Source organism: Lynx rufus, unplaced genomic scaffold, assembly GCF_022079265.1.
Source record: "Lynx rufus isolate CCGP_SWC_20201006 ecotype Redwood Valley unplaced genomic scaffold, mLynRuf1.p SCAF_19, whole genome shotgun sequence".
In the NCBI taxonomy this organism is placed as follows: Eukaryota; Metazoa; Chordata; class Mammalia; order Carnivora; family Felidae; genus Lynx; species Lynx rufus.
Genome location: NW_025814833.1, coordinates 7,417,335 through 7,445,236, shown reverse-complemented (window position 1 = coordinate 7,445,236; position 27,902 = coordinate 7,417,335). Strand labels below are relative to the sequence as shown.

The 27,902-nt window shown below is 41.0% G+C and overlaps 1 protein-coding gene across 4 annotated transcripts in view; it reads right to left on the bottom strand.

Annotated features, from left to right (window-relative positions):
* Positions 1 to 27,902, bottom strand: part of PAK3 (p21 (RAC1) activated kinase 3) — a 92,385-nt gene that overhangs the window by 38,856 nt on the left and 25,627 nt on the right. For all 4 annotated transcript variants that reach the window (XM_047081981.1, XM_047081982.1, XM_047081983.1 and 1 more), the window contains 5 exons: positions 27,393 to 27,546; positions 25,371 to 25,408; positions 15,089 to 15,220; positions 14,053 to 14,218; positions 4,783 to 4,846 (listed from right to left, as the gene is read on the bottom strand). In XM_047081981.1, the coding sequence (XP_046937937.1) occupies positions 4,783 to 4,846; positions 14,053 to 14,218; positions 15,089 to 15,220; positions 25,371 to 25,408; positions 27,393 to 27,546 (554 nt within the window). The remainder of the gene's footprint in view (positions 1 to 4,782; positions 4,847 to 14,052; positions 14,219 to 15,088; positions 15,221 to 25,370; positions 25,409 to 27,392; positions 27,547 to 27,902) is intronic.

The window sequence follows — 27,902 nt, the reverse complement described above, 5'->3', positions numbered from 1 at the left end:
GAAAAACATGCGGATAAAATTGTGGGCAAAAAGTACACACATTTGGGAGGGAGGTGAGGGGGTCCCTGCTCATTCCTTGATCCAACTCTCCTTTTTGCCCCATCAGATGTTCAGAAAGACGGTGAACACAGAGGTCACCGTGACTCTCAGAACCCGGGTCTTAACTACTGTGTTCTGTTCCGTGCGTCATGTGTAGTCCACACTCAGGAAAAATTCACTGAATTGGAAAAGTCATGTGTTAAACTGGATCCAAACCGCCTCTGAGTTGTGTCCTCAAAAATGTGTGTCTACTACAGTGAAGAGAAAGCAAACGTGAAACCGAGAGAGAAAGGGGGTCTGCCTCTCAGTGTATTCTCGTTTAGGAAAAGGCCGTAAAAACAAATTCAAATACGTTAATGAGGAACCTGTGAGGACAGTTGCTGGTGTTACTAAATTCAGCCCTGTGTAGGGACACAGCTGCTGCCTCTTCGAGAATTACACAGGCTCGCCAGTGATAGCTGTTGACTGAAACTAAATATTTGATTTTCTTGTCTCGCTCCACCCCCTTTGCTAAACAAGTTCTTTTAATTAACTATCCCACAGAGTGAAGATTCTGAAGTCTTCACTGGATAGATTTCTGACAGACTCATGCTGTTAATGGTAATTTGGAAGGTGCCCGGCCTCTTGTCTTTCCTTCCTTTTCTTTCTCTAAACTTCGCATACATCTGCACAAAACATCCAGATTTGGTGGCCAATGATAGAACACTTCTCACAGAAACCTGGTGAAATAATGTCATTTTTAGCCTTCACAGAAACCTGGTGAAATAATGGCAGAAGCCCATACTGGAAAAATTCAGTTTTCCAAGTAGATGAGGGTGATTAATGGAGAGGTTCTTCTCAAATCCGGCTCCCAGGGGTAAGCTGCTGTGTTCCCTGGAGCTGTCTGAAACTGGAATACTGGGGCTGATTATTCCTAGCACCAAATGATTCCTGACACAGGTTTGAATTTCACCGTTATAACAGGTAAAGCAAAAACAAGTAAAAAAAAAAAACCAGGCTTAATGAAAAGAAAATAAAAACCCTATATACTGAGAGCAGAGACGCATTTGTCTAACTCAGGCCAATCATTCATGGAAAAAAAAATCCATTGAGAGCAATTTAAGTAAAAGGAAAATTAATTTAAGTGGTTTTCTTTTTTTGGTCTAGTGAGAAATAAATCCATATTTTGCTCATTCACTTGAAAAATGAAGAACGGAGAACACAAATCTACTAAAAATGAAAAACCAAAATTAGTCAATTAAATACAAGCTGAAATCACAGCAAATGAATAGATTCTGGTTATTTCTATCGTAAGTTACTTCTATCTTAAAAGCCATTTAGAAATGCATCTTGATTTTATATTACTACCATTTGGGTTTGGAAAATGGGCAGTGGAAGATGAAGCCAACATGAACGAAAAAGGCAGACGTGCAACACACACAAATACCCAAAGAATAAGGAATCAGAACGAGTTATTACAAGAAAAAAGAGAGACACATGGAGACAGAGAGAGGGAGAGACAGAGGACCGAAAGAACAAGATGGACATATATGTACATATGAAAGCACAGAGGACGGAGGAAAAGGAGAGCTAAAAAGAACAAACATTTCCTTGTTTGTTCCACAAATATTTATTGAGGCAAAAACAGATCCAGAGAGATGGGAGAGGCAGACAGGAGAAGCTCTGTACGTCTTTGACCTTGGCCAAGGAAACTCTTGCTGTTGACCAAAATTGTACAAAATCGTTTCCTCTTTTTTTCTTTTTGAGGGGGGCTACTAAAGTACAAAAACACTGTGATAGACACCCAAGGAGACAAAAGGAGGAATAAAATGACCTCCTACCCTCTAAGGATGTATTTAAAAGTTTAATTGGGCATATGAGTGAACAATCTACTGGGTTCAACATTCTTTAAAATGATGAACTGGCTGGGAATTTAAAACAGACCTTTCCGCGGTGGCAAGCGGGATTTGACTTTTCAATTTGGATTACAGAGGATTTACAAAGTTAGGCAGAAATACAGAACTTTCCTTTTGCACCTTCAGAGGTCAGCAGCATAAATAACTAGGAGGGGAAATGTCTTTGGAGTATGCAAAGTTCCTTGGCAGCCTCACGTTTGTTCTTGGCGAAATCAGTCTTGCTTCATTACCTGGTATCTGGGAGATATTCGAAACCATCTCCTACTTTTTTCTTTTTTAAATTCAATGCTTTTTTTTTTTTTTTGGCTCAGTTGGGTCTTAGTGGGAAAGAGCAAGCAAAACAGAATTATAACATCTTCCACTTCCCACTCCCCAAAAGACAGCTAAAAAAAAAAACCAACCCTGATTTTTGAATAAATAAACAAATAGCTCCTATTTAAATCTGCAACTAGAGCAGAGCTGCCCGTTAGAAATATAATGTGAGCCGTATTTTAAATATGGGGGGAGCTATATTCTAAAAAGTTTCAAAGATAAAATTAATTTTAAGAATACACCGTACTTAACACAAGGCATGTAAAATACCATCTCAACAGGCAACCAAAATGTAATTTATTACTGAGATATTTTGCACCCTTTTTTCATGCTAAGTTTTTGAAATGAACACGTATTTCGTACTTGCAGCATATCTCAGTTTGGACTAGCCACATTTCAAATGCTCCACAGTCACATGCTTCCCATACTGAACAGCAAAGATCAGAAATGCTGCTTCTCTGTGGATTGTGTATCCCTTCCTATTGTTAGCTCCACCAAAACCCCAACCGGATTATAATAAAATCTAAAAGGCAACTTTTGGGGCACCTGGGTGCTTAGTCAGTTAAGTGTCCAACTTCGGCTCATGTCACGATGTCACGATTGGTGGGTTCGAGCCCCGCATCGGGCTCTGTGCTGACAGCTCAGAGCCTGGAGCCTGCTTCGGATTCTGGGTCTCCCTCCCTCTCTGCCCGCCTCTCTCTCCAGGTAGGAAATAATGGCTATAGAAGCCAGCCCTGCCCTGCACTTCGGTGAGGTGAATAGACTTGTCTTAATGTCTTCTTCCTTGCACCCTATGTAACCCTCTGTTAGGCATTTACAGCTATAGACTGTAAGTTCCTTGAGGGCTCACATCGTTACCTAGCTCTGTTTCTCTAGTGCTTAGAAAAGTACCTGGCACATAGTTGGCGCTCAATGAAGAAGTAATAAACAAAGAAATTAAATTAAATTAATATAGTTTCTCATTTGCCTTAGACACATTACAAGTGCTCCACAGCCATACATGCTACTGCTACTGTATAGGACAGCACAAATATAGAACATCTCCATCATCGTAGAAAGTTCTATTCGGACAGCACTGTTCTAGAGTGAGGGGCAGAAATACTATTTGACTGGACAGGTGACGGGCATCGCCAGAGACCACAAAAGTCCTTTTTTTATGAGCAACAGAGAATACCAGTGATATCAAATGACAAAGAAGCAAAAGCACACATAGGTATGCATTTTGGCCTCTAGAAACTTCGAATACAGCCGTGTTATGGTTTCCACTGGAAGAACAACCATGGCCATATATTTTTCCCTGAGTTTCTGTCTCCCTCTTATGGTTTTCTTACCTTGATTCCCATCAGGCACATTCCCCACAAGTGCCCTTCTTACCTCCTAGCCAAAATATCTAACGAACGCTTTCCCTTATTTCCTGAGATAAGTTGGCAATTTCAAAAGAAACTTTAGTACAGAAGCTAGGAGGAAAAAAAAAGAAATAAAGGATAAAAATCGTGAAAATTCGTCAAGCTTCTGTACAATATATACTTTTCTGAACGTAAGAGTCCAAGGAAAAGCAGCAAAGTACGTGAAGAAAAGAGACTCCACTGGCTGCAGGGCTAGCCTAATTTTGTGGGCACATTAGCAGTACCCCTTCCTTCTTAGCCAGGAGACCTCTGGAGATGTACCATCTGGGCTCCTGGCGGCGTAGAGTAGTTGATGCATCTAAATATCTTGTCCCATCCCCCATTTAAGGACCTCTCTTAAGAGCACTTCATTTGTCTTTAAACAAAACGTTTCCCTGTTGCAAACATTTGTAGCCTACTCGGGCCCTCATGATTAGTTTCACATTGAGGTCTGAGAAACATGCCTAGTTAGAGTCAGTTTATAGAACCGATGACTCCCACCTTTAGCTCTGGTGAATGATTCGGCCCCGTGGGTCCCCTTGTCTAGCTGACGATCAGGATTTCCTGAGGAACTTCCCCGAAGTTCAGATTCTTGGGTCCCACTCCAGACTTCTGAATCAAATCTCTGGCGGTAGGGCCTAGAGATCTTTATTCTTAACAAGCATACTAAGTGAAAATGATGTACTCCATCTCATTTAGGAATGATTAATCTGTTTCCTTCTTACTTGAGCAGTCAACTCTGCCTGCCTCTGGACTTCTCAGTAAGGACCTTCCCTACCTCCACTCTGGCCCTTAACAATTGGACAATGAAACAGGATCTTAAGCATAACATCCATACAGATGTAGGGGGGACAGGCAGGAAGGGGGTTTTCACACAAGTTAGAAGTTTCTATGCCTCTACTACTTTTCCAGAGAAATCAGTTTGAATCTTCTAACCATATGGGATTCAAATGTCCCTAAACACTTCATTGTTGGCCCAATATTCCTGCGGATTCCAGCAGGATGTATTCTTAGCTTAATTAACAGTCAGTCTGTCAGCTAGAAAGCCCAATATTGAGAATGCAGAACAGGAATATAAGCTAGGCTGCTATTGAATGCGAAAGTATGTCTCTGGTGCTTATCTTTTGATATTTCAAATAACAATCACTTACCCTTGACCTATTTTTTCAAATCTTGTGTATTTTTTCTTTGGGTCACCAACACTCACAATGCTTCCTGTGTTTGGGGTGGGGGGAGAGAGGAAGAGAGAGAGAAAGATTTAAATTGGTTTATCTCCCTTCATTTCATACTGAAAATTACAATGCTCGAGTCCATGACAAAACATTGGAGTGATATTCCCATGTAATTTCTGTAATTTACATGGGTAATAATACATTTTATTAAAGTAACACACAGTAATACATTAATTAAAGTAGTTGTAATAACCCATGCTGCTTTTATATTCAAAATTGATGATGTTTGGGAAACAAAAAGGACTGGACACAACTCAACATTTATAAAAAGTTCCCATAAAAGGAGATGGTAGACTAGGAGATAAAAACATCTAAGGACTTGTGTGCACTATTTAATAGAATCACAATCTTCTCTGAACTGGAGTAAAATTGAGAGCTACATCACATCCAGTTCTTCTGGACAAATCTCTATTGAGCAATTATTATGTTCCCAGTACTGTGATAAGGGTGATGGGCTCATAAAGAACAAAGTCTAATCACAAAGTAATGAGACTCATGGTTTTGGAAAATCTACATTCCCAAACCCAGGGCCCTACTTGCACTCCAGACATTTTGCAACAACTTTACTTGAATATGATTTCACCAGTGCTCCCAAACATACGAAGCAAACACTGACAGCAACGAAAGGGGGTATCGACAGCAACACGATGCTGGTCAGCGACTTTAATTAATAGCTCACTTTCCATAATGGATTGAATAACCAGAGAGAAGATCAACGAGGAAATAGTGAACAACACTATAGATTGACTGGAGCTCATACGGATACAGAACACTTCACCCAACAATGGCAGAGTACACATTCTTCTCAAGTGCACATGGAACATTCTCCAGGATAGATCGTATGTTAGGCAACAAGTCTTACTACATTTTAAAAGATTGAAATCATACAAAATGCCTTTTTTAATCATAATGGATGCAAATAAAAGTTCACTGAACAGAAAGATGACTAGAGAATCCCAAGGTATTTAAATAAGACTTGTGTGAAGGGAGATACCTCAAGAGAAATGTAAAAATAGTTTGAACCAAATTAAAATTAAATACAACCCACCAAATTATGTGGGATGCAGCAAAAACAGTGTAAAACATTTTTTTAAAACAGGAAAAAATTAAGTGTGCCATTCAATGGTTTTCAGTAAATTTTTTGAGTTGTGCAAATTTATTAAATTTCACCAGGATCTAATTTTAGAACATTCTGGTCATCCCCAAAATGGAACCTTGTACCTGTTAGCACTCTTCATCCCCCTGCCCTGGTTTCCCAACCCATCCCCAGGCAACCACCAATCTACCTTGTGTTTCTACGGATTGTTCCAAACACTGTAGAGGAAGGTTATAAACCACCCAGGAAAAAAAAAACCCATTAATTTATCATGTTTTGACTCTGGGAGAAAATATTGGTTTTGTTATTTCAAAATATCAAATTTAGTACTCAGAGGATGAATATTTGCCACCACTCGGAATAAATCCGAAGGAAGTACCACTGATTCTTCAAATGGTGTTCAAATGGGTGCAGAAAAATTCTGGGCCATAGCAGCACCGTGGGAATATGGGTTCAGCTTCTCAAGCAGACTACCTTGAAGGGAATAATTTATTTGCATGCCTCTGGCTCTCCCTTCATTTTTTTTTCTTTTAAGCAAACATATCATTATTGTTACCTTTGAATTATATCTTACTAATATGGCCCCTGTTCCAAAGAAGTGTAGAGTCAGTAAGATAAGATTTACACCATGAACTAATCAAGAGAAGATCTATAGACTCTACCTCCTAATTGTTACTCTTATTCATTCCTTCCTCTTCACGCCCATGGCCACTGCCATTGTTCAGGCCCTTAACATCTCTTGCCCAAACAATTGCACTAGTCATTACCTACTTCGAAATGCTACCTTCTCTAATTATCTTCCGCAATGCTTTTGGAACAGGGTGACCATATAATTCACTAAGTTTCTCCTGGATAAACTGAGATGTATGGTCACCTACTTCAGAATGATTTCACTCTTACTTATAATTCCTCAAAAGTTTCTCCTTGCTACATAATCAAATTCAAATCTCAGTCTGGCACAGAGGGCTCTTTACCGTCTAACACCATCTAACTCCTATCTAACCAGACTGACCACATAGAATTCTACTCTCCATCCCTCCTACTTTACACCCTAGTAATGGTATCACTATCCAAGGCTTAGGTCTCTGCAGATGCTCCCCCTTTCCCTTTCCTAGCAAACCCATGAATTCCTATTTATTATTTAAACATTATTTCAAAGCCATCCTATTTTGTGAATTCTCCTCTGATCCTTCTAATGAGACTTCCATGTTCCTTCTTGAGGGCAGGAACCTTGTCTTTTCATCCCTGTAACTTCAGTGCCTAGATCAATGGCCACCACTGAACAGATATTTGTTGACTAAATTAATGAGAACAAGAAAGTGCGTGTTCAAGTGCTAAACTGTGTGCTACAAACAACACCCCATGTAAATTCAGACCTACCAGTAGATGGTATACCTTGAAAAAAAAAAGTTTCAGCCATGGACTGCTCATCAAGCTGTTAGGTTTATTGGTGGTGGTGGTGGTGGTGGTGGTGGTGGTGGTGGTGGTGGAGGTTCGTTTTTTATAATAGAGCTCCATGTTTCAGTGAAGTTAAATAAGACATAGACAGTGTGTGAGCTGTTCTAATTCTTTTTCTCTTGCATTTCTCATCTCAGTCTGTGGTACTACCATCTGTCTACTCAGTAGCCTGAGTCAGAAACCCGGAAGTCGTCTCTGACTCATCCCTCACCTCCACTCCCCCAATGCAGTTGTCCACTGAGTCTTGAGACTATGTCTGTTTACCTTCTAGATACCTTTTCAGTGGCACCTGGGTGGCTCAGTAGGTTAAGCGTCCAGCTCTTGGTTTTGGCTCAGATCATGATCTCACATTTCGTGAGATCGAGCCCAGTGCTGGGCTCCTTGCTAATGGTGTGGAGCCTGCTTGGGATCCTCTATATAACTCCTTCTCCGTCCCTCCCCTGCTCTCGATCTCTCTCTCTCTCTCTCAAAAGAAGATACCTATGCAATGTGGACCCTCCTCATTACTACTGTTCTGGTTGGGCAGGCTATTGCAACAGCCTCCTAAATGTACTCCCAACCGTCAGCCTCTTCACACTCCAGTCCAGGCTCCACACCTCTCTCTGGCAGGAGGCTCTAAATGCAAAACTGATCATGTGATTCCCTGGTTCACGGGTCCTAGACACTCCCCTGACACCTCCAGGGTAAAGCTCAAACTCCTTGGTATGGGGTACAAGGCTCTTCATATCTGATTCTTGCTTCATTTTCCCATCTCCTCTTCCCCACTTCACCACTAGAACCTCATGTTTTGACCATGCCAAATTGCAACTCATGCTCCTGCTTTCCAGTTGAGCTTCCTCTCTTAAGACTGCAATCCTACCGCCCACCTACTAATTCTATATTCAAGTGACATTGAATAAGTTAGCATTCCCAGGCATGTGCCTTCATACCTTCTACACATGCTATCCTCCTGCCTGGAATGTTCTTAAATTTCAAGTTCCAATTTTCATGCTTCAATTCAGCTTTGATGGCGCCTCTTCTAGGAAGCCTTCCCTGACTTGTTTTGAATAACATTAATAATTCCCCTTCTCTCTAGTACTGTACCTTCTCTCTCTCTTTCGGTCTCTCTTTTTGCACTTAGTCTGTTTCTCTATACCTAATACACCATGTATCCATCTCTATGTATCTGATGTCCCCTTATAGACTGTATCTTAAGAACAAGAGTCACTGCTCATTCATTTCTCTATCCTCAGTACCTCCTTATATAATGTTGTGTGAGAAATACACTAGTTGCTGAATAGATGTCTGTTGCAGTAAACTCAAATAAAGTTGGGAATTTCCTTTTGAAATTGCCCCATATTTTAAGACAGGGGCTGGAGAAGGTATTTTACTTGATTTATTGCTATAGAATGCCACCAATTTAAGTTTCTGAATCGCCACTTCACATTTCAAATTGTTTTACAGATCTCTACATCATTGAGAACTAATTATCCTTATTCAAGTCAGCAATTAATGGATAAGGGCCTGGATGTTTGCTTTTTTTTTTTCTTTTGAATGAAATGATAATTTCAAAATCACTTGAAACCATCATTTTATTTAGGAGTTTATAGTCTTCTAAAAAAGTTATACTATTAAGTTGCTGAGCAAAGTCTTTTCCATAGACTGAACAAAAAGCAAATAAGCTTCAGCCCAAGCCGCTTTCTGAATTATGACCAATTTCAATTGGCAGGGTTTGGTTAATGAGGTTTTATGGTAGTAAATTACTCAACCTTTATTTCCTTGGTATGCAGAGTAAAAAAAAAAAAAACAAAAAAACTGGAAATAAATCCTTTCATGAGGATTTACCAAAAGACAACCATTTTGATGAGCTCCTGCTTCTGAACTGCTATTCAGATAAAATGGCTTCTCCACACCCATTACCATTCACAGGAGAGCGCGTGCTGCCATCTACTGATGTCAGGCAAGTACACAGGAGGTCTTGTTTACGATTCCGAGTCACAACACAAGCTTTTCAAGTGACCTCTTTCATCAGAGCCACTGTAATTTACTTTTTTATACATTACACTAAGGAAAGGGGAAAAAGCCCACTGTGACACAATAGGGGGGGGGAAGTGACAAAAATCAGCTACTCAAAATCAAAAAGGAGAAAAAAAAAAAAAAACCCCGAGAGCAAGACCAGAACAATTTCCTGCCAGGGCAAATTCTTAAATAAGACACAAACTATTCATTATAAAGTATAAGGATTTAAGAAATCACTAAATAGTAGTATTTGAAAATCGGGTCCGTGATGTGGTTTCAGTGGCAGGAAAGCCGATCAATGTATTTTCCTACATATTAAGCTAAGTTGAACTCCAACCATGAAAAGATTATTAGCCCCTTACAGACCGAAGGTTTTGATTCCTGAGAAAAAAAGCAAAAGAATTCTCGAAATTACTATTAGTCCTTTCTGAGGGGATAGAAAAGTCTTGGGCGGGCGGTGCGGGAGAAGGGGAGGGACAAGAAGCGGAGGTGACTTATGGGGCCCAAGACAAATTTCCTGCGTTGCACATTTTCGCTGACAGCGCCTTTTGGAACTTCTAACATGTAGGGGTTTCTTTAGTTTCCAACAGATTCAGACAGACCACAACGAACAAGCCAGACCCAGGCTATCTGTCTGTGTAAAACTGAAAGATGATCTGTTTGTTTCAGCTATTAATGATCCCATGGTCTGGCCCCCACAATCAGCATCTGCGCCGAAGAGGAATAGCTGGGCGGCTCTGTGGTCTGTGCTGCCCACCTCACAGTCACTGGATCCCTGAGCCTGCTCTCCCTACTTCCCCGTGCTTATGGCGGGGTCCGCTCTGGGATGGGCTGTGGGCTATTCCTCCAGCGCTCTGTCTGCCTTCCTCCTCTCCTTGGCTTCTCAGCGCAGGGTCCTTTACTCCTTCCCGAAGCTCCAACAGGGGCCTGATCCCAAGGTCCCCCAGTGACTGCTGCATAGGGACCATACGTCTTGGATTATTTCTGGTTTCAAACGTTCTGTCCCGCTGGAAGACCTCACGCTCCAATTTTTCGTGTCACAAAATCCGGTTGCTCTCATTTTGCAAAAAACATCAGAGTTATATACTCCTCTTTCTTGTGCTTGGCGTCTTACATACTTTACGTTGTTTAGTCCTCACAAAATCCCTGTCACATTCGTACTATTATTGCTGCCATTTTTCTTTTTAGAAATCGAAGATTTTTTTTTTTCATTTTAGAGAGTGAGAGAGAGCATGTGAGTGGCGGAGAGGGGCCAAGGGGGAGAGAGAGAATCTTAAGCAGGGTCCACGCTCAGCGTGGAGACTGATGCGGGGCTTGATAGATCCCATGATCCTGGATCATGATCTGAGCCAAAATCAAGAGTTGGATGCCCAACCACCTGAGCCACCCAGGCGCCCGTACCTCCATTTTTCAAACGAAGAAACTAAAATTCAGAGGAGTTGAGTGATTTGCCTGAAGCCACACAGCGAGTGTGGGCCTAGAACTTAGACTTCCTTATGATTCATTCCAAAGCCTGTCCTATTGTCTTATCAAGGCTTTATACTCATGTAATAAAATAGTAATTGCCATTTATTGAGCTCCTACTGTGTACCAGGTACTGTTGCTGAGGTTTTTACATGCATTATTCTCATTTAATTATTATAATGCTATTTTTTATTACAACCCCTATTTTTGGCGGGGGGGGTTTGTGAGGTGAGGAATAAGAGGTCAAGGAAAGTTAAATAACTTGCCCAAAGTAACACAAGCAATGGGCTGGTCATTTCTGGCTCCAATATTTTCCTCTTAGTCATAGTTGAGCTACATAAAATTCATCCAATAGACACAGTCCTGAAATGTAGTTATGGTTTTTGACTGAGGCTCGGAGGGGTTCAATAAATCGTCTAAAGTCATACAGCAAGCACATGGCAGAGAGGGGGTACACAGAGGGCAATGGTGCAACAGAGGCAAGAAAGACCCCACTTTGCAGACTTTGCAGAATAGCTCAGCCTGGACCCACTCCGTGAAAAGTACCCTCCCCCCTGCCATTTTTCTACAGGTTCTCCCTGCCAATATCTGGAAGCACAAGGTAGGGCTGGCAGTCATCGGTGGTCCAGTGGCTCAAGAGAAAATGAGTCTCTCGAGGCCCGAGCATTCTCCAACAGAGGAGAAAACACTTAATTCTTAATCAAATGTAGTCTTCCCCTCTTCATCACGTTGCTCAGTGCAGGGCAGAATAAACGACCAATGGAAAAGACCAGGGGCACCTGGGTGGTTCGGTCAGTTAAGCGTCTGACTTCAGCTCAGGTCATGATTTCGTGGTTGGTGGGTTTGAGCCCCGCATCGGGTTCTGTGCTGACGGCTTGGAGCCTGGAGCCTGCTTCAGATTCTGTGTCTCCCTCTCTCTCTGTCCCTCCCTGCTCGCACTCTGTCTCTCTGTCTCTCTCTCAAAAATAAATAAACATTACAAAATTTAAAAAAAAAAAAAAAAAGGAAGGCCTGAGCTCAAGGGCCATTGCAGTGTGCAAATACTGCAGGATTTTGGCCCAAGAGAAGAATTCTTGTTTCTCTGTCACTGAATGTAAAAAAACCAAAAATGCATTTTAATTATAATAAATCAATTAAGATTTGAAACAAATGCCGGTAACAGTCATTTTTACTAAAGCGATGCTGTTAGATTTTAAAAGTCTGATCAAATCTCATAGGTCATGTCTCTGTGTACAAAATGGGGGGGGGGGAGTTGAGGTTAACAGTCTGAATAACTGAACTGAAATTACCCAGGCAATTCTTTCTTTTTCCTTCCCTTTTACATATACAGACAGTAGGGATGCACAGAAGCAAAGTGGGTAACAGAACGAGTTGTAACCTTTGAAGGTAAACAGATTTGAGTTCAGACTCTGGCTATGCCACTCATTAGTTTGGTGACTTGGTCGCTTTAGCCTCTTTTTGAGGCTCTCACTGATCTGTAAAATAAGGATGTTGAAATCTACCGCAAGGGCTTATTAAGAAAAGTAAACGTTCTGATGTATGTAAAGTGGCCAGCACAGAGACTGCTCCATAAATGGGAGTTATTACTATTGTTAGTATGGCAAATAGTAGGTATTAGCACTACAGGCATATTTAATCACGTATAATAAAGTCAGTTGGCTGAAGTCGAGTGATTCCAGCTCCAAATGCTCAGTGCCAGCTGCAACCCGAAACTCTGCCTTTCCAAACACCTCTAGCTCAGAATGTCTCAACCTCAACACTGCTGACCTTCTGGGCTGAATAATTCTTTGTTGCAGAGGGGCAAGGAGGGGGGCTTGTCCTTAGCATTGTAGAGATTTTGGAAGCCTCCTTAGCCTCTATCTACTAGATAGAGCACTTCTTGTGTTGTGACTATAAACAGGTCTCCACATGTTGCCAAGTATTTCCTGGAAAGGCAAAACGGCCCCACAACCCTCTCTGCAGAGTCTCCCTGTGGCCTATAGCTGGCACTGCTCTCTTTCTTTTCTGAGGCTTTTTAGATGGAAATTTGCATGAACAAGAAGGCTTCCTACGCTCTAATTGTATCACATTATCGAATCTTATCGTCCAAATCAAATTGTAAGTTTCTCGACAGCAGGAAATTGCTTTTCTATGCTTTCCTCCAAAAATTCTTGCATGGAACAGACAAGTAGGAACTCAGTAAAGGTACACTTTTTGCTCATTTTTTCATTCATTCACTCAAAAAGTATTTGTTAAGTCCCTTTATGTTCTAAGCACTTTATTAGGAGCTGGACATACAGGAAAGGGAGACACAGTCTCTTCCCTTGAGGAGCTCACAGCCTAAGTGAAAGATTGGACGAGTACGGTGTGACTTGTTGCCATAAAGGCAGCAAAGAAGAGGGGCCTTAACTCAGACTGGGAGAAGCACAGAAGGCTTTCCTGAGGAGGCAACTTTTGAGTTGGGTTTTGAAGGATGAGTAGGAGTTAGTGACACTGGGGGCACCAATTGCCTATAAGTAGAAATTTGTTAGATGTTTTTGTAGTATGAGCTTAATGAATGTGCTTCACAGACCTGTGACTCTTTTCAGCAGACAATGCATTTTTCTTAGACCTCCTTGACCCAGAAAGCTCACCGAAAGAGGACTGTTTTGTCAAACTGGAGTCAGTGTATATGCACAAGTAGGTACACAAAAATGACACTGTGGGTGGGAGGGTTGCTAGCATTTGCTGGCCCTGCCCCCTTCTCCACATAGAAATGCGCCTAAATTAAGGGAAGAGGCTGTATTATTGTGGCTGCTGGTTTGATTGACTGTGTTGGGCTTTGAGGCTGACTTACTTATCATGACAGATCAGTTGGGAGACGTTGGGCGATGATCAAAAGATGTCACCAGATTATTTTATTCCTTTTGGGAGTGTCATCTTAAAATAAAGCTTATTGTTTGATTCATTATGGCAAGTTATCACCTTAATTGATCTTTTCAAGTGAAAATATTTAGCTTCTGTCAGATTTGGAGTGTGGGGGAAGGAGTGATCTGGAATACACAGCAAGTACCAAACTTTACATCTTTTGACTTCAGGGAGCCTGGAGTTTATGCAAACAGGCCCAAACTTTTCAAGGATCAGTTTTTCAGTTTAAACGTTTTTTGAGAAGCCATCCCATGAAGAAAGTAATGATGGCAAAAAGAAAAACTCACTTAGCTTCTCTAGGATCTCCTCATCTGTCATCTTGGATTTTTTCCTTTGCCGATCTGTGTTTCTATACAAAGTACTGGAATTGGCATTCTCCGCAGAAGGTGGTGCGACCTCTTTATTTGGTGCTGCTGGTGAAGCAATGGATTCAAGCACAGAACGAGTGTAGATCTTAAAGACAAGAAAAAAAGTTCTACGATGAAAACAGTAGGTCAAGGAAAGGATATGAAGTCAAGATGCTACCATTTCTGTGAGGTTTTCTTTTTTGGATTAAGATGAAATCTTAAAGCAGATTTTGGTTCATAGCAAAGTCGAGCGGAAGGTACATATTTCCCATCTACCCCCCCCCCCACCAAACGTCACAGCCTCCCTTATCACCAACACCACCCCCTCCATCAGAGTGGGACATTTGTTACAACTGATGAATTTACACTGACATGTCATAATCACCCAAAGTCAATAGTTTATATCTGGTTCACTCTTAGTGTATACATTCTATAGGTCTGGACAAATGTATAATGACATGTATCCATCATTATGGTGATGGAGTTTTGTCACTAGCTAAAAATCCTCTGTGCTCTGCCTATTCACCCCTCCTCCCCACCCCAACCCCCAATAAGTTTTTAAAGACATGTGATCGATTATTAAAAAAAGAACTTTAAGTTGCTTCAAATATACTGCCCTTGGAAGCTCACAGGACCCAGTCCTTTGAGGTCCTCACATATCCTGAGCTAATTCTGGTCTCAGTGTCTCTGCTTAGGCAATTCTTCCTACTTAATTCACATGGATTTCCTTCTCTAACATCTGCAGCAATTTTATAACTTAGCGCTTCTTTGTACATTGTTCAGTATCATTCTCTAGTTGTCACGTACTATCCTGTATGCTCAAATAGCAACTTCAGCCACGGTTGTATCTTGTATTCTAGTTCTGGGAACACAGTGGATCCTCAATAGGTATTAGTTGATTAACTAGATTCTGACTTCACGATTGCTCCAAAGGGCATCTTCTGAATCATTTAGAAAACAGTCATTTGTGGCTTACTGATTTCGTATGCTCTGGTCTTGGCGCAATAACCGGCGGGGGCTCATTGTCGTCTTCTTCTTCTTCCTCTTCTTCGTCTTCTTCTTCGGACACAGGAGGAGCCAAAGGAGGCTCTGACGCTGTTTTTGTACTCTTGTGACAAAAACAAAGTTTAAAGACCAGGTATTAACGCCTCGTTGTTTTTCTTCAGAAATGAGAAAAGGGAAATGAGCTAGGAAGAAACTGCACCTTTTACAACTGAACAGAAGAACCATCTACAATTTGGTGATCAGTTCTGCCCACATTCGAAGGTGAATTCAAGCCACGGTTTGAAACATCATGACAAGAAAAATTTTTTTAACATCATGAAATTTTCAAAATCTTGTTATTTTCCACTGGGCTCAGAAACAGTGGGCTAGTCATTTAATATGTGAAAGTTCAATGCTCTTGAAATCAATGAATACATTTTTTAAATGCTATAAAGCCTTCAATTTGTACCGGGCAGCTTGTCAACCTGTTGATTGATATTTTGTCGACCAGAAACAGGCTATGTTGTGCCTGAGGATCAGAGCATGCGTATGGATATGGTATTAATACAGCTCTGCAAATACTCACTAAGTACAAGCAAGCCCAAAAATGTTGCTCCCCTGTTCATCCTCCTGGAAAGAAGCACTCAGAGAGTAACAGACATGGAGAGCTAAGGGATATTCATCAACAGAAATAATTATTCAGTCTTAACCAACAGGTGAATGGTGGCAGTAACACCACCAAAAATAACAACACCTGTAGTATCTAGGATCGGTTCTTGATCATTCATGTTAATGCCAGGTAAAACGTTCCGAGGCAGAATTTTGAAAGAACTGTAGCCATGGTTCTCAAAGTGTTGTCCCCAGGCCAGCCTCATCAGCATCATCAAGGGACTTGTTAGAAATGCAAACCCTTGGGCTCTATCCACACCAATGAATCATAGATCTGGGAGTGGGGTCTAACAACGTGTTATAACAAGCCTTTCAGGTGATTCTGGTTGAGGCTCAAGTTTAAAAATCACTGATCACCTCACGCCAGTCAGAGTGGCCAAAATGAACAAATCAGGAGACTATAGATGCTGGAGAGGATGTGGAGAAACGGGAACCCTCTTGCACTGTTGGTGGGAATGCAAATTGGTGCAGCCGCTCTGGAAAGCAGTGTGGAGGTTCCTCAGAAAATTAAAAATAGACCTACCCTATGACCCAGCAATAGCACTGCTAGGAATTTACCCAAGGGATACAGGAGTACTGATGCATAGGGGCACTTGTACCCCAATGTTCATAGCAGCACTCTCAACAATAGCCAAATTATGGAAAGAGCCTAAATGTCCATCAACTGATGAATGGATAAAGAAATTGTGGTTTATATACACAATGGAATACTACGTGGCAATGAGAAAAAATGAAATATGGCCTTTTGTAGCAACGTGGATGGAACTGGAGAGCGTGATGCTAAGTGAAATAAGCCATACAGAGAAAGACAGATACCATATGGTTTCACTCTTATGTGGATCCTGAGAAACTTAACAGGAACCCATGGGGGAGGGGAAGGAAAAAAAAAAAGAGGTTAGAGTGGGAGAGAGCCAAAGCATAAGAGACTGTTAAAAACTGAGAACAAACTGAGGGTTGATGGGGGGTGGGAGGGAGGAGAGGGTGGGTGATGGGTATTGAGGAGGGCACCTTTTGGGATGAGCACTGGGTGTTGTATGGAAACCAATTTGTCAATAAATTTCATATATATAAAAAAAATAAAAAAAAAATAAAAATCACTGAACTATGATATAGGTCTGTGCTGTCCAAGATGGCAGCCACCAGCTCTCCATGACTAATGAACAGTCACAGTGTGGCTAGTCTGAATTGAGATGGGTTGTAAGTATAAAGTATATACCAGACGTTGAATATGTAACATGAAAAAATTGTAAAATATTTCCTTGATGAAAAATATTTCCCTTTATGTTGGTTATAGGTCGACATAGTAATATCTTGAATACATTGAGTTAAATAAAATAGTATTAAAATTAATTTCACCTATTTCTTTTTACTTTTTTTTCAAAGTGGCTACTAGAAAATTTAAAGTTACACATATGGCTTTCATAACATTCACTTCTGTTGGAAAGTACTATTACAGATGTCTTTTTATGTTTTGTTTTGTGTGTGTATTTGTTTTTTGTTTATGCCTTTGGGTATGCTGGCTCAAGCTAATCCTAAAAAGAATTTTCATTTCTTGAGGACAAAGCTCCTGAGGTAGATACAGGGAGCCTACTAATAGACTATTACCTCAAAGGACCTCAGCCTACGATGAAAATTCAACATGGATTTTCTACAATCATGTATAAACCGATGGTAAAGTTATAAGGTGTAATCATATATTGGATTGGAGACAGCAAGATTTATCTACTGTGAAAAGGAAGACAACTTAGAATTTATAAGCACTTGAAAGAATATTTGCTTGCCCTGATATGTGATTTATAGACTGAAATTGATAATGCTTACTTGATATTGGTTTTCTTATTTTTTTTAAAAGTTTTATGTTTGTTTATTTTTTGGAGAGAAAGAGAGAGAGTGAAAGAGAGAGAGAGAGGTATTGGAGGAGCGGCACATACAGAGGGAGACGGAGAATCCAAAGCAGGCTCTGGGCTGTCAGCGCAAAGCCTGATGTGGGGCTCGAACTCACGAACCTGTGCGATTATGACCTGAGCCCAAGTCAGACGCTCAACCAACTGAGCCACCCAGGTGCCCCTGGTTTTCTTATTTATACACCTATATTTGTTCTTATTCCAGGCAAAATAGCGAGGCTATTACATTGTATCGTGGCTGCGTTGAAAGCAACATGTGTTAATGACATTAAGTTTTCAGATAAAAAAAATCAGTTTCTTCTTATGAAAGACTAACTCTTCAGGGCACTTCAGTGGTCACGGGAAGAAACTGCCTTTAGGTTACTGGTGTCTGCTTTGCTATCACTTTGTTTCAGAAAGTTCTGCCCTATCTTACGCCGGCTGGGATCAAGAATGCACCTAGTTACCGTTTGTTGGTAGAAGGAGCAGAACCTGCCTATCAACTGACTACTTTTGATATGGCAAACAAAGCTATTTTATCTGCCGGGCAATATGAACCATGCCTAGGGATAGTAACCTTTATGAGGGTCTAGGAAAATATGAGAAGTCAGAAATAAATCATTGGCTCCAAAATGCTACAAAAACCTGTAAAATCTAAAGTCATTAATGTCTCATTACGTGTCTATGAAGTGTAACTACATGTCAAGTTAGTTACTTAAATTTAGTATGTATTTTACAGGAATTGCATTACATTAAAAAACAAATTGTAGGTTAGAGTGTCTTATTTAGTAACAGTTCTTCAGTATTTATGATGATTTCCAATAAATTACGCCTAACCATGACTCTAATGCTACCTGCAATCAACTAATGGTCAAAAGCACTGCTTTAAAAAATCACTTGAAAAAGTGTATGGCAAAAAAATTAAATGGGATATGGGAGCCCTTTAATATATTTGATACAATGCATCATGCGGCCTCCATAAGAGAGTGTATATACAACCTGTGAGCACCTAAAAATAATCCCTGTGGCAAATGTAATGGGCCTAGGTCTGGGCTTCTCAGACTGGTACAAAGACCAAGCAGTCCTACTGACCAAGATGTAGGCTTGCACATCTCAACCATCGCTATTTCAGTAAAGAAGACGCACCTGCAAAATATCAGTTTCTCAACATTCATTACCATCCTCTCTATTCCCGTTTAATATGGGGGACACTCTCCATCTCCAAGGATGGACTAAGGGACTATTAGGAAAACCTAAAGTCTTTCATCTTCTTGAAAGTTTGTAAGGGAGGAGGAAGACCCGTATTTCTGTTTATCTGGTACCAAACACTAGGCTGTCATATTGGCTGGTTGGTTGGTTGAGAAGAATGTGCGTCCTTCAGGGGACATTGTCTTTTGCATGATGGATGGGCCAGGGAACATTAGCTACCCGGAACACACCTAGAACACCAGGCATTGGTACGGAGAACTGAAATCAACATAATTTCCTGCCCCTGTGCTAAATAATACCAGGACCAGGCACTGGTCCCTTGTCCAGCCTGTGTAATTAACACTGGGACGGGGCAGTGTTATTTTTCTTTTCCTGTGGTAAACCAGCATCGAGACAGCATATTTTCCTGTTCTTAACGTTAAACAATACTGAGAGCAAGCAAAAACAACATCTTCAAGAAATGGTTGTTCTTGAAAGATAAGACTGAAGTATTTTACTTAGTCATAATAACACCTTGCTCACCAAGACTCTCTTCAAGACTCTCGCTCACCAATCTAAAGCTATTTAACCATAAACACCGCACAATCCCAACCTTATAAGACCTGCTTTAAAATCACACAGCCATGCTCTAAAACCCTACAAATGTTCTCCCCTGACAGCCCCTGTCTAAGACACTGCTAAAGCTCTATAAAGGGAGGGCTCTTACTTGCGGCTAAAGTTTAATAAACAGCTTCGCTTGATTAACAGGTTTCTCAGGTGGTCTTTTTTGGGAGTCACAGGTATAATGTCGCTATGCTCTTCCTTCTAGGCTGAAAATTACTATGACTGTCTAAACTTGAAAAAAATATATAGATACTCCGGTTTCTCTTCAGATGATGACCAGAGGTGAGGAGGGTAGAGGGACGGGTGAAATAGGCCATGGGGATTCAGGAGTGCACTTGCTGTGATGAGCATCAGGTATTGTACGGGAGTGTTCAATCACTCTATTGCATGCCTGAAACTAACAGTAATTACACTGGTAACTAACTGGAATTTAAATAAAAACTTAAAAATAAGTTTTAAAGAAGCCAAAAAAATATAGATGAACAGCAAGTAAAGAATATTTTTGTCTTATTAAAATTTTGTGGGGCACCTGGGTGGCTTAGTTGGTTAAGCGTCTGACGCTTGAGCTCAGCTCAGGTCACGATCTCAGGTTCATGGGTTCGAGCCCCGTGTCGGGCTCTGTGCTGTCAGCACAGAGCCTGCTTGGGATTCTGTCTCCCTCTCTCTCCCCCTCCCCCCTTCAAATAGATAAGCTTAAAAAATTTTTTGTGATACACTTCTTTTGCCACACAGTGCGGCAGGGGAGGTAATTCTTTACCTGAGCTAGGTCCTGGAGTCTTTTAGAATTCTGAAGTGTTTGGCCAATCTCTCAAAATGATTACAGGTAGATATGTGCTTTTCCATATAATACCAAGGGTTCATAGATCTTCTGAAGCCCATCCATATGGCCTGTAAGTTATAAACCCTGCTCTGAAGAATACACTAGCTAGAGAAGCTACCTTAGGAAATTCTTCTTTCTTTGAGCTTAATTGTTAAAGGTCAAAGGAATTAGAAGTAAGGACCTTAGAGCCTTTAGATAATGCAAAATGTGGTCTTTGGTCACTTTTCCTGCTTGTTTAAGAGGGAGATTTGAGGGTTCCATTCACGATTGACTTGCAAACTCCCCGGGCAATTCTGATACACACTGAAGTAAAAGAACCACTAATCTAGGTGAACAAAATAAACCAGGACTTCACATCAAAAGCTCAATCTGTGTCAACTACACACCCAGCTTCTCTGGACACAAATCGTGACCTATTCATATTACTGTTGTTACCTTCCGCTCAGAACACTGGTACGAGATTCTAAATGCATTACTTCACTCTCAATAGTACAATAAACATATAACATTTTAAAGTAGCCTTAAATTGAAGAGTAGGTCCCTGAATAATATTTAGTGTTTAATATACTGATATCAAAGAAGCTACCACAAGTGAGCAGTAAAGCAGATGTCATAGGACCATGGGAGGTATTGCTGAATTCAATATTAATTATATAGTCATTAGTTAAAAATATTTAGTGACTACAGCACTGCTTCTATTTTAATTCCCACCCAGGCTAGTAAAGGAGGCCAAAACTGGTGATCAATTTAGGCCGCGTTTATAAGGGGATAGTCCAATCCCATTAAGTCAGATCCTATAGGATAGCTAGGTCTACTTGGGAGGGTTCCTAATGCAAAGAAAAACAAAAAAAAAAACATAAGCAGTGTCAAGTGCAATCTCCTCCTAGAACCATAAGGAGAGCACAGGGTCCTCTCTACTCCCCATTCCTAAGCAGCTGAGTCCCACTGAAGGGATCCAATCTGAACTCAAGGGTGTAATCCAGTTCATTCAATCAATAGAAACACAACCTTAGTTAAGTAGTTTAATCAACTGTCTCCACCTGGAAGTCCTTCTGGCCCTTCAAACTCAGAACTATCCAACAGGAAACTCAGCATCTTCTCACAAAAGTTGCAACTCCTGAACAAGGGTGTCCTTGTCTTTTTGGCCATCCTCATATCATTTTAAGCCTGCTATGAATCTTTGACCTTAACCTATTTTCCAACATCCAGTCAATAACCTAAACATGTCCGGAATTTGAACTTCCTCTCCATTCCTACTGCTACTATCTCAGGCCCTTATTACCACCTAAGGCCTGGATGCTTGTGCTGCTCCCCCAAGTGGTCTCCCTTCCTCCAGCCTCATCGTCTGCCTTTAATTCATTTTGGACATTTGCTGTCAAATAACTCTTAATTGCCTAATTCTCCTGGTCCAAAAAACTCCAAGGGCTTTCCAACGTCTACTAGAAAATGTCAGATTTCTTAGACTAGTATGTAAAGGTCACTATTATCTGGCTCCAACTTAACATTCAAAGCTTAATTCCTATGATTCCCTTTCTTATATCTCAGTCTTCATTCAAACCCACACCTTTTTTGTTCCCGTGCCCTCCCGACTACTGTGCCCTTTCCCATGTTTTTTCTTTTGCTTAGAATGCCCCGCGCTATCTTCACAGATCCAAATCCCACCTGACCTTCAAGATCTAGCTCAAATGCCACCTTTTATATGAAGCATTTTCCAACTCAATGTTCAACTAATATGTACCAAGTACCTATTTTGTACCAGGCACTGAGCTTAAGCTCTTAGAGACTAGGGCCAGCTTCCCTTTTCCTCCCCAGCAAAGAGCAAACTCTTTTCTCTGAGTTCTCATAGCAAATGGACATATTTGATGGTATGTAATATGGTCCATATTGTATCGTGTTTCTTTATGTGCACACTTCTCTTCCCTTACCAGACTGAGCTCCAAATTTCCTAGTGCTTGTAAAGAGGCACTTGATAAATATATGTGAAAACATAAATATCCATTTGTTTTATCTCCAAACAGGGAGAACACCATTTTGTTTCTGATTTGTTGGAATATTTTGATCATTATGTAGAGTTAGTTTGAATTCCACAAACAAAACCAACAGAAGCAAGCTCAAAAGAAAAGGACAGTATTTTAGGATATCTAAACTGTTGATAAAACAAAACAAAACAAAACAAAACAAAACAAAACAACCTACAGACCATCCTGGCAGGTTAGTGTCTGAAATAAGTGACCTACCTAAAACAGATACCAACTATTTCTTTGCCCGAATACCCAGCTAGTATTCATTAAACGCTAATAATATTAATTAAACCAAGGGAGGTGAGGTACATGTTGGTCCTGGAAGGTTGCCGTTTTTGTCTTTCTCACTTTAAAATGACCTCCCTTCACATGCTATTTCAGTGTGGCCTAGGAATCTCTCACGGGAGAGGAGGAGAGGGGGGCAGAAATGACCAGTTACAATGGAAGAATGACATTCTACTCCGTTTTGGGGAATCTGAGCATGGCACAAGTACCACGGCATCATAGGAGTCTCATGCGTGGAGAGTGAGTTTTTCCTCGTATTGCCATCTAAAAGTGATAGTAATACTAGGTTACACTTAATAAACATATAGTATGTGCTAGGTCATGTGCTAAGTATATTATATGCATTACCACATTCAGTATCCACACAAGTTTTAGGAGGTCGGTAACGTTATTATACCCAGTCAAAGCTGAGGAAAGACGGGCTCAGCAAAGCTAAGACGCTTTCCCAAAGTTGCGCAGCTTGTAAGTGGAGGAGTAAGACTAAAAACACCTAGGTTCAGAGCCTTCATTCTTTTTTTTTTCACTGTGGTAAAATACGCATAACATAAAAGTTATCATCGTAGCCACTGTTCAAATGTACAGTTCAGTTGCATTAAGTATATTCACACTGTCGTGCAACCTATCTCCAGAACCCTTTCCATCTTGCAAAAATTTAACCCTTTCTATGGAGTACTCTATACCTCATATAAGGAGAAACATACAGGATTTGTCTTTTCATGACTGGATTATTTCAATTGGCACAATGTCCTCAAGGTTCATCCACGTGGTAGCACGTGTCACAATGTCCTTCCTTTTTAAGGCTGAATAATACACCATGGCGTGGATATACCACATTTATTTATCCATCATCTGCTGATGGACACGGGAGTGGCTTCTACCTTTTATATATTGTGAATAATGCTGCTGCGAACATGGGTGTATAAAAATCCATTTGAAAACTTGTTTTCAATTCTTTCGGGCATAAATCCAGAAGTGGGATTGCTGGATCCTATAGTAATTCTGTACTTTTTAATACTTTATTTATTCTTGAGAGAGAGAGAGAAGGAGGGAGGGAGGGAGGGGCAGAGAGAGGGAGACACAGATTCTGAAGCAGGGTCCAGGCTCTGAGCTGTCAGCACAGAGCCCGACGCAGGGCTCGAACTCACGAACCACAAGATCATGATCTCAGCCGAAGTTGGACGCTTAACCGACTGAGCCACCTGGGAACCCCTGGTAATTCTATTTTTAATTTTTGAGGAGCTGCCATGCTATTACATAGCCTTTACTCTTCACCACTAATGACCTACTGCTGTCATACGTGTTGCTCAGGGTGATATCAAGGAGGCCAGCATCTATCTGTCCTCTATAAAAGGTTCATTACCCATGACTCTTCGAACCAACAGGAAACTTCCACCACTGCTAATTATTTCACTCCTAAGGAAGCGAACAAAGCAGGAAATAATTTCTATCGAATATCAAAATAAAATCACACAAAGGGAAGCCTTGTCTAAGATAACGTTCTGTCTAATGCGTATGGGTACGGTTGCAGATACCATATCACTTCCAAGAACTCTGAACTAGGTTACTTATGTTCTAGTCACTTCTCTGATAAAACTGTCTATGTGACTTTGGGCAAAGTCACCTTCGCCACTGCACCTCAGTTTGTTGGAACAGGTGACACTAAAAGGTATAGGGGTATGACCTGAGAGGAGTTACTTCACCTCTCTGAACTTCATCTGTAAAACGGAGACAATGGTACAATTTACCTAATTTGGTTGCAAGAAAGGGTAAGTGCATGTCAAATGGTGTGATCCCAGGGGTGCCTGGGTGGCTCAGCTGGTTAAGTGTCCAACTCTTGATCTCGACTCGGGTCATGATCTCACGGTTCATGCGTTCATGCTTCATTCGGGGCTCTGCGCTGACAGTGCAGAGCCTGCTTGGGATCGCTCTCTCTCCCTATCTCTCTGCCCCTCCCCTGCTCACGCTCTTTCTCACTCTCAAAATAAATAAAGAAAAAATGTTATTATCCTGGCGCCTGGCACATTGGTAAGTGTTCAGTAAAGAGAAGTCCCTATCATTATGATTACTTGCAAGATTCTATATGTAAGAGAAACACAAACATTTATCTACCTAAAGGTTAAACATCTATGTTCACAGTAGCTTTATTTAGAATAGCCAAAAACTGTAAACGGGCCAGAGATCCTCCAAAGGGTAGACTGTCAAACAGCGGTACACCCATACCATGGAATACTGCTTAGCAATAACAAGGAACAAACTACTGATAACACACAACTTGGATGAATCCTAAGAGCATTTTGCTGAGTGAAGAAAGCCAATCCCCAAAGGTCATACGCTGTATTATTTCATTTACACGAAATGTCCACAAAGACAAATCTGTAATACCAGATTAGTGACTGCCTGGGGCTACAGTGGGGGTGGGATGGGGAATAACAGGAAGCAGGCCTAAGGGATCTTAAGAGGTGATGAAAGTATTTTAAAACTGGATTGTGGTGAGGGGAGCGCTGGTATGTAGATTTACCTGGAGTCGTCAAACTGTGCACTTAAAAATGGGTTATATATTTTATGTTCTGTACATTTTATATACAAATCCTCTATTTTATATTTATATATATAATTATATATTTTATACACCGAAACGATACCTTTTCCTTTATATATCGAAATGATACCTCTAAAAAACTGTTTTTTAAAATATCCTATGCCTAAGCTGAATCTGTGCAACAGTAGTCTGTTGGAGTGCCAGAAACACTGAGGACTCTAAACCATTTTCAATTTTTCACTTACCGAAGGATGGGCTGCTATGTATCCGTGTGCACTTTTATCTGAAAAGTAAAGGTAAAGATGTCACCTTTATTTCATAAAGACTGCCTCATTTAGAGGCCACAGTTAATAAAAAAAAATAATAACTTATGCAGGTTTAACCTTTGACCAGAAGGAGATTCTCCAATTCGGTATTAAACACATGCTATGACAATGACATGATTTTTCTTTTCTGTTTTTAAAGTTTATTTATTTATTTTGATGGGATGCCTGGGTGGCTCAGTCGGCTAAGCATCTGACTTCTGTTCAGGTCATGATCTGACGGCTCTGAGTTTGGGTCCCACATCAGGTTCTCTGCTGTCAGCGTAGTGCCTGCTTCACATCCTCTCCCTCTCTTTCTCTGCTCTTCCCCTGCTAACTCACCCTCTCTCTAAAATCAATCAATCAATCAATCAAATTTATTTGAGAGAGAGAGAGAGAGAGAGAGCAAGGGAGGGCCGGAGAGAGAGGATCCCAAGTAGGCTCCACGCTGTCAGCACAGAGCCTGACGTGGGGCTCGATCCCACAAACTGTGGGATCATGACCTGAGCTGAAACCAAGAGTCAGACGCTTAAGTGACTGAGCCACCCAGGCGCCCCTCACTTTTCTTAAAATAGCTCACACCCCTGCATCCTTACTACCCCATTTTATAGACCTTAATGAAGGCCTCCAGCGAATCTCATCCATATGGAAGAATATTGAGATCACCTACTCCTGATTGGTATGAACCTAGACATCTATATCCAGAATTTCTCCCCCACCTCCTTCTTCCTTATCCTCCTCTCTCCTTCTCCTTCCTCGCTTCTGCCCTCCCTTCCTTCCCTTCGATTTCTCTTCTCCCCACCTCCTCCTACCCTATTCCTTAGTTGCCACACTAGAGCATCCCAAAAATGTCTGGTGGGTTTCACTCAGCTCAGACAAATACTGGAATGATGCATTTTTGGTCTTGGTCGCCTATGGTTCTACAGTGAACCTGGAGGACAGTTCTAGATTTCCTCACATTAAGCATTGCTTGATGTGTCACTAGGATCTCTTAGATATTTCACTCTATGTGGAAGACTAAATACCATGAAAAGCTCTCCTTGATTGCTTTTTTTCTTTTTTTGGTTTTCTCCACTGGAGAACAGCAGTTAAGCAATCTTCTCCGTTAAAATCGCCCCGTCGAGCAGGTGAATTGCTATATGCCTTAAGTTTGGGCTTTGACATTTGTTATGACCAAATGAGATGCTCCTCCCCTTCCAGGTGGGTCTTTGCACCATTCTTGAAGATATTTCAAGCCTGCCCTATATTTAAATCAATGCTGAGAGGTAGGGACGCTTTACAGCTGCGGCACTGATGATAGGATTCTCTCTCTCTCTCCCCCCACCCTTTTTTTTTTAGACGTTATACAACTTACACAGTAAGTTGTTCTAGGGAGGCAACCTAGATCATTTTCCTCAAAATACCAAAATATTGTTTGGTATATGTTTTTCAGTTGCGTATAGTACAAACTTGAACATCAAAGCTTCAAACAAAGGCTGGGTCTACATGCTAGCAAATGAAGTCAAGATTTGGCAGGAACACGGTCATTTCGATTTCATATAAATAGCCAGACATGATTTCCCTTTTTAGGTCTCATTTTGAGGTTGGATCAAAATAACCTGGCAACCACGAAACGTGTGCTGTATCATCATGGTACAATTCAATGAGTCTAAAAGATAAAATAAACTTCGAGAGACCACGGTCTGGTCCATACACCTCTTATTTCATGAGCACATCACAGGGCCTGATCCTAAGTGACTAAGTGTCTTCTTCACTGAACAACGTCCCTACTTGAGTTCTACGAACACCCAAGAAGATCTCCTAACATCAACTTCAGCTCCCAAGCCATATTTCGATTTGCTTATGTTAAAGTCATTTGAAGATGAACCAGAACTGACTTCGGACACCCTCCAGGCATTCTGTTCTAATCCTGAGGCTCTGAGATCAGAATCACCTCTCTCTTTGATACCTCCGATCTACTCTTACCTCCGGATGTAAAGCTCATATATTTCTGGTTGTTGACGGTTTCTTTGGAATCGTAGAATTTGAGAACGTCTAGGACGGCTTGTGGATTCTTCTTCTGTTCCAGCTTTGTTATGTTGGAGGTTTGGAGTAACCGTGCCCACTGCTCAGGAATTCCCTGTGGACAACCAAAGGGAAAGAATGGCAGCTCAGAACATTCAGTAAGCTGCCTTTTCATGTTCCAGTAAAGTTCTTCACCAAGAAGCCCATGCTACCTGTAGGATTACACTTGGGAAACTGAAGTTACACTCTCGATTTAAAGTTAGTAACTTAATAATGCAATCATTCTCTTCTCTAATTAAAACACATAGGTAAAACTAGGATCCAACTTAAAAAGGGTGGGTGGGAGTATGACTGTGATAGAAAAAAAAAGCGCATGAAAATCACCTCCATATTAATTCTGCTCATCCATGAAATGATGTTTACGGCTTAGCTTATTTTTTCTGGCGACTCAGGGCAGACATAGCAAGACTT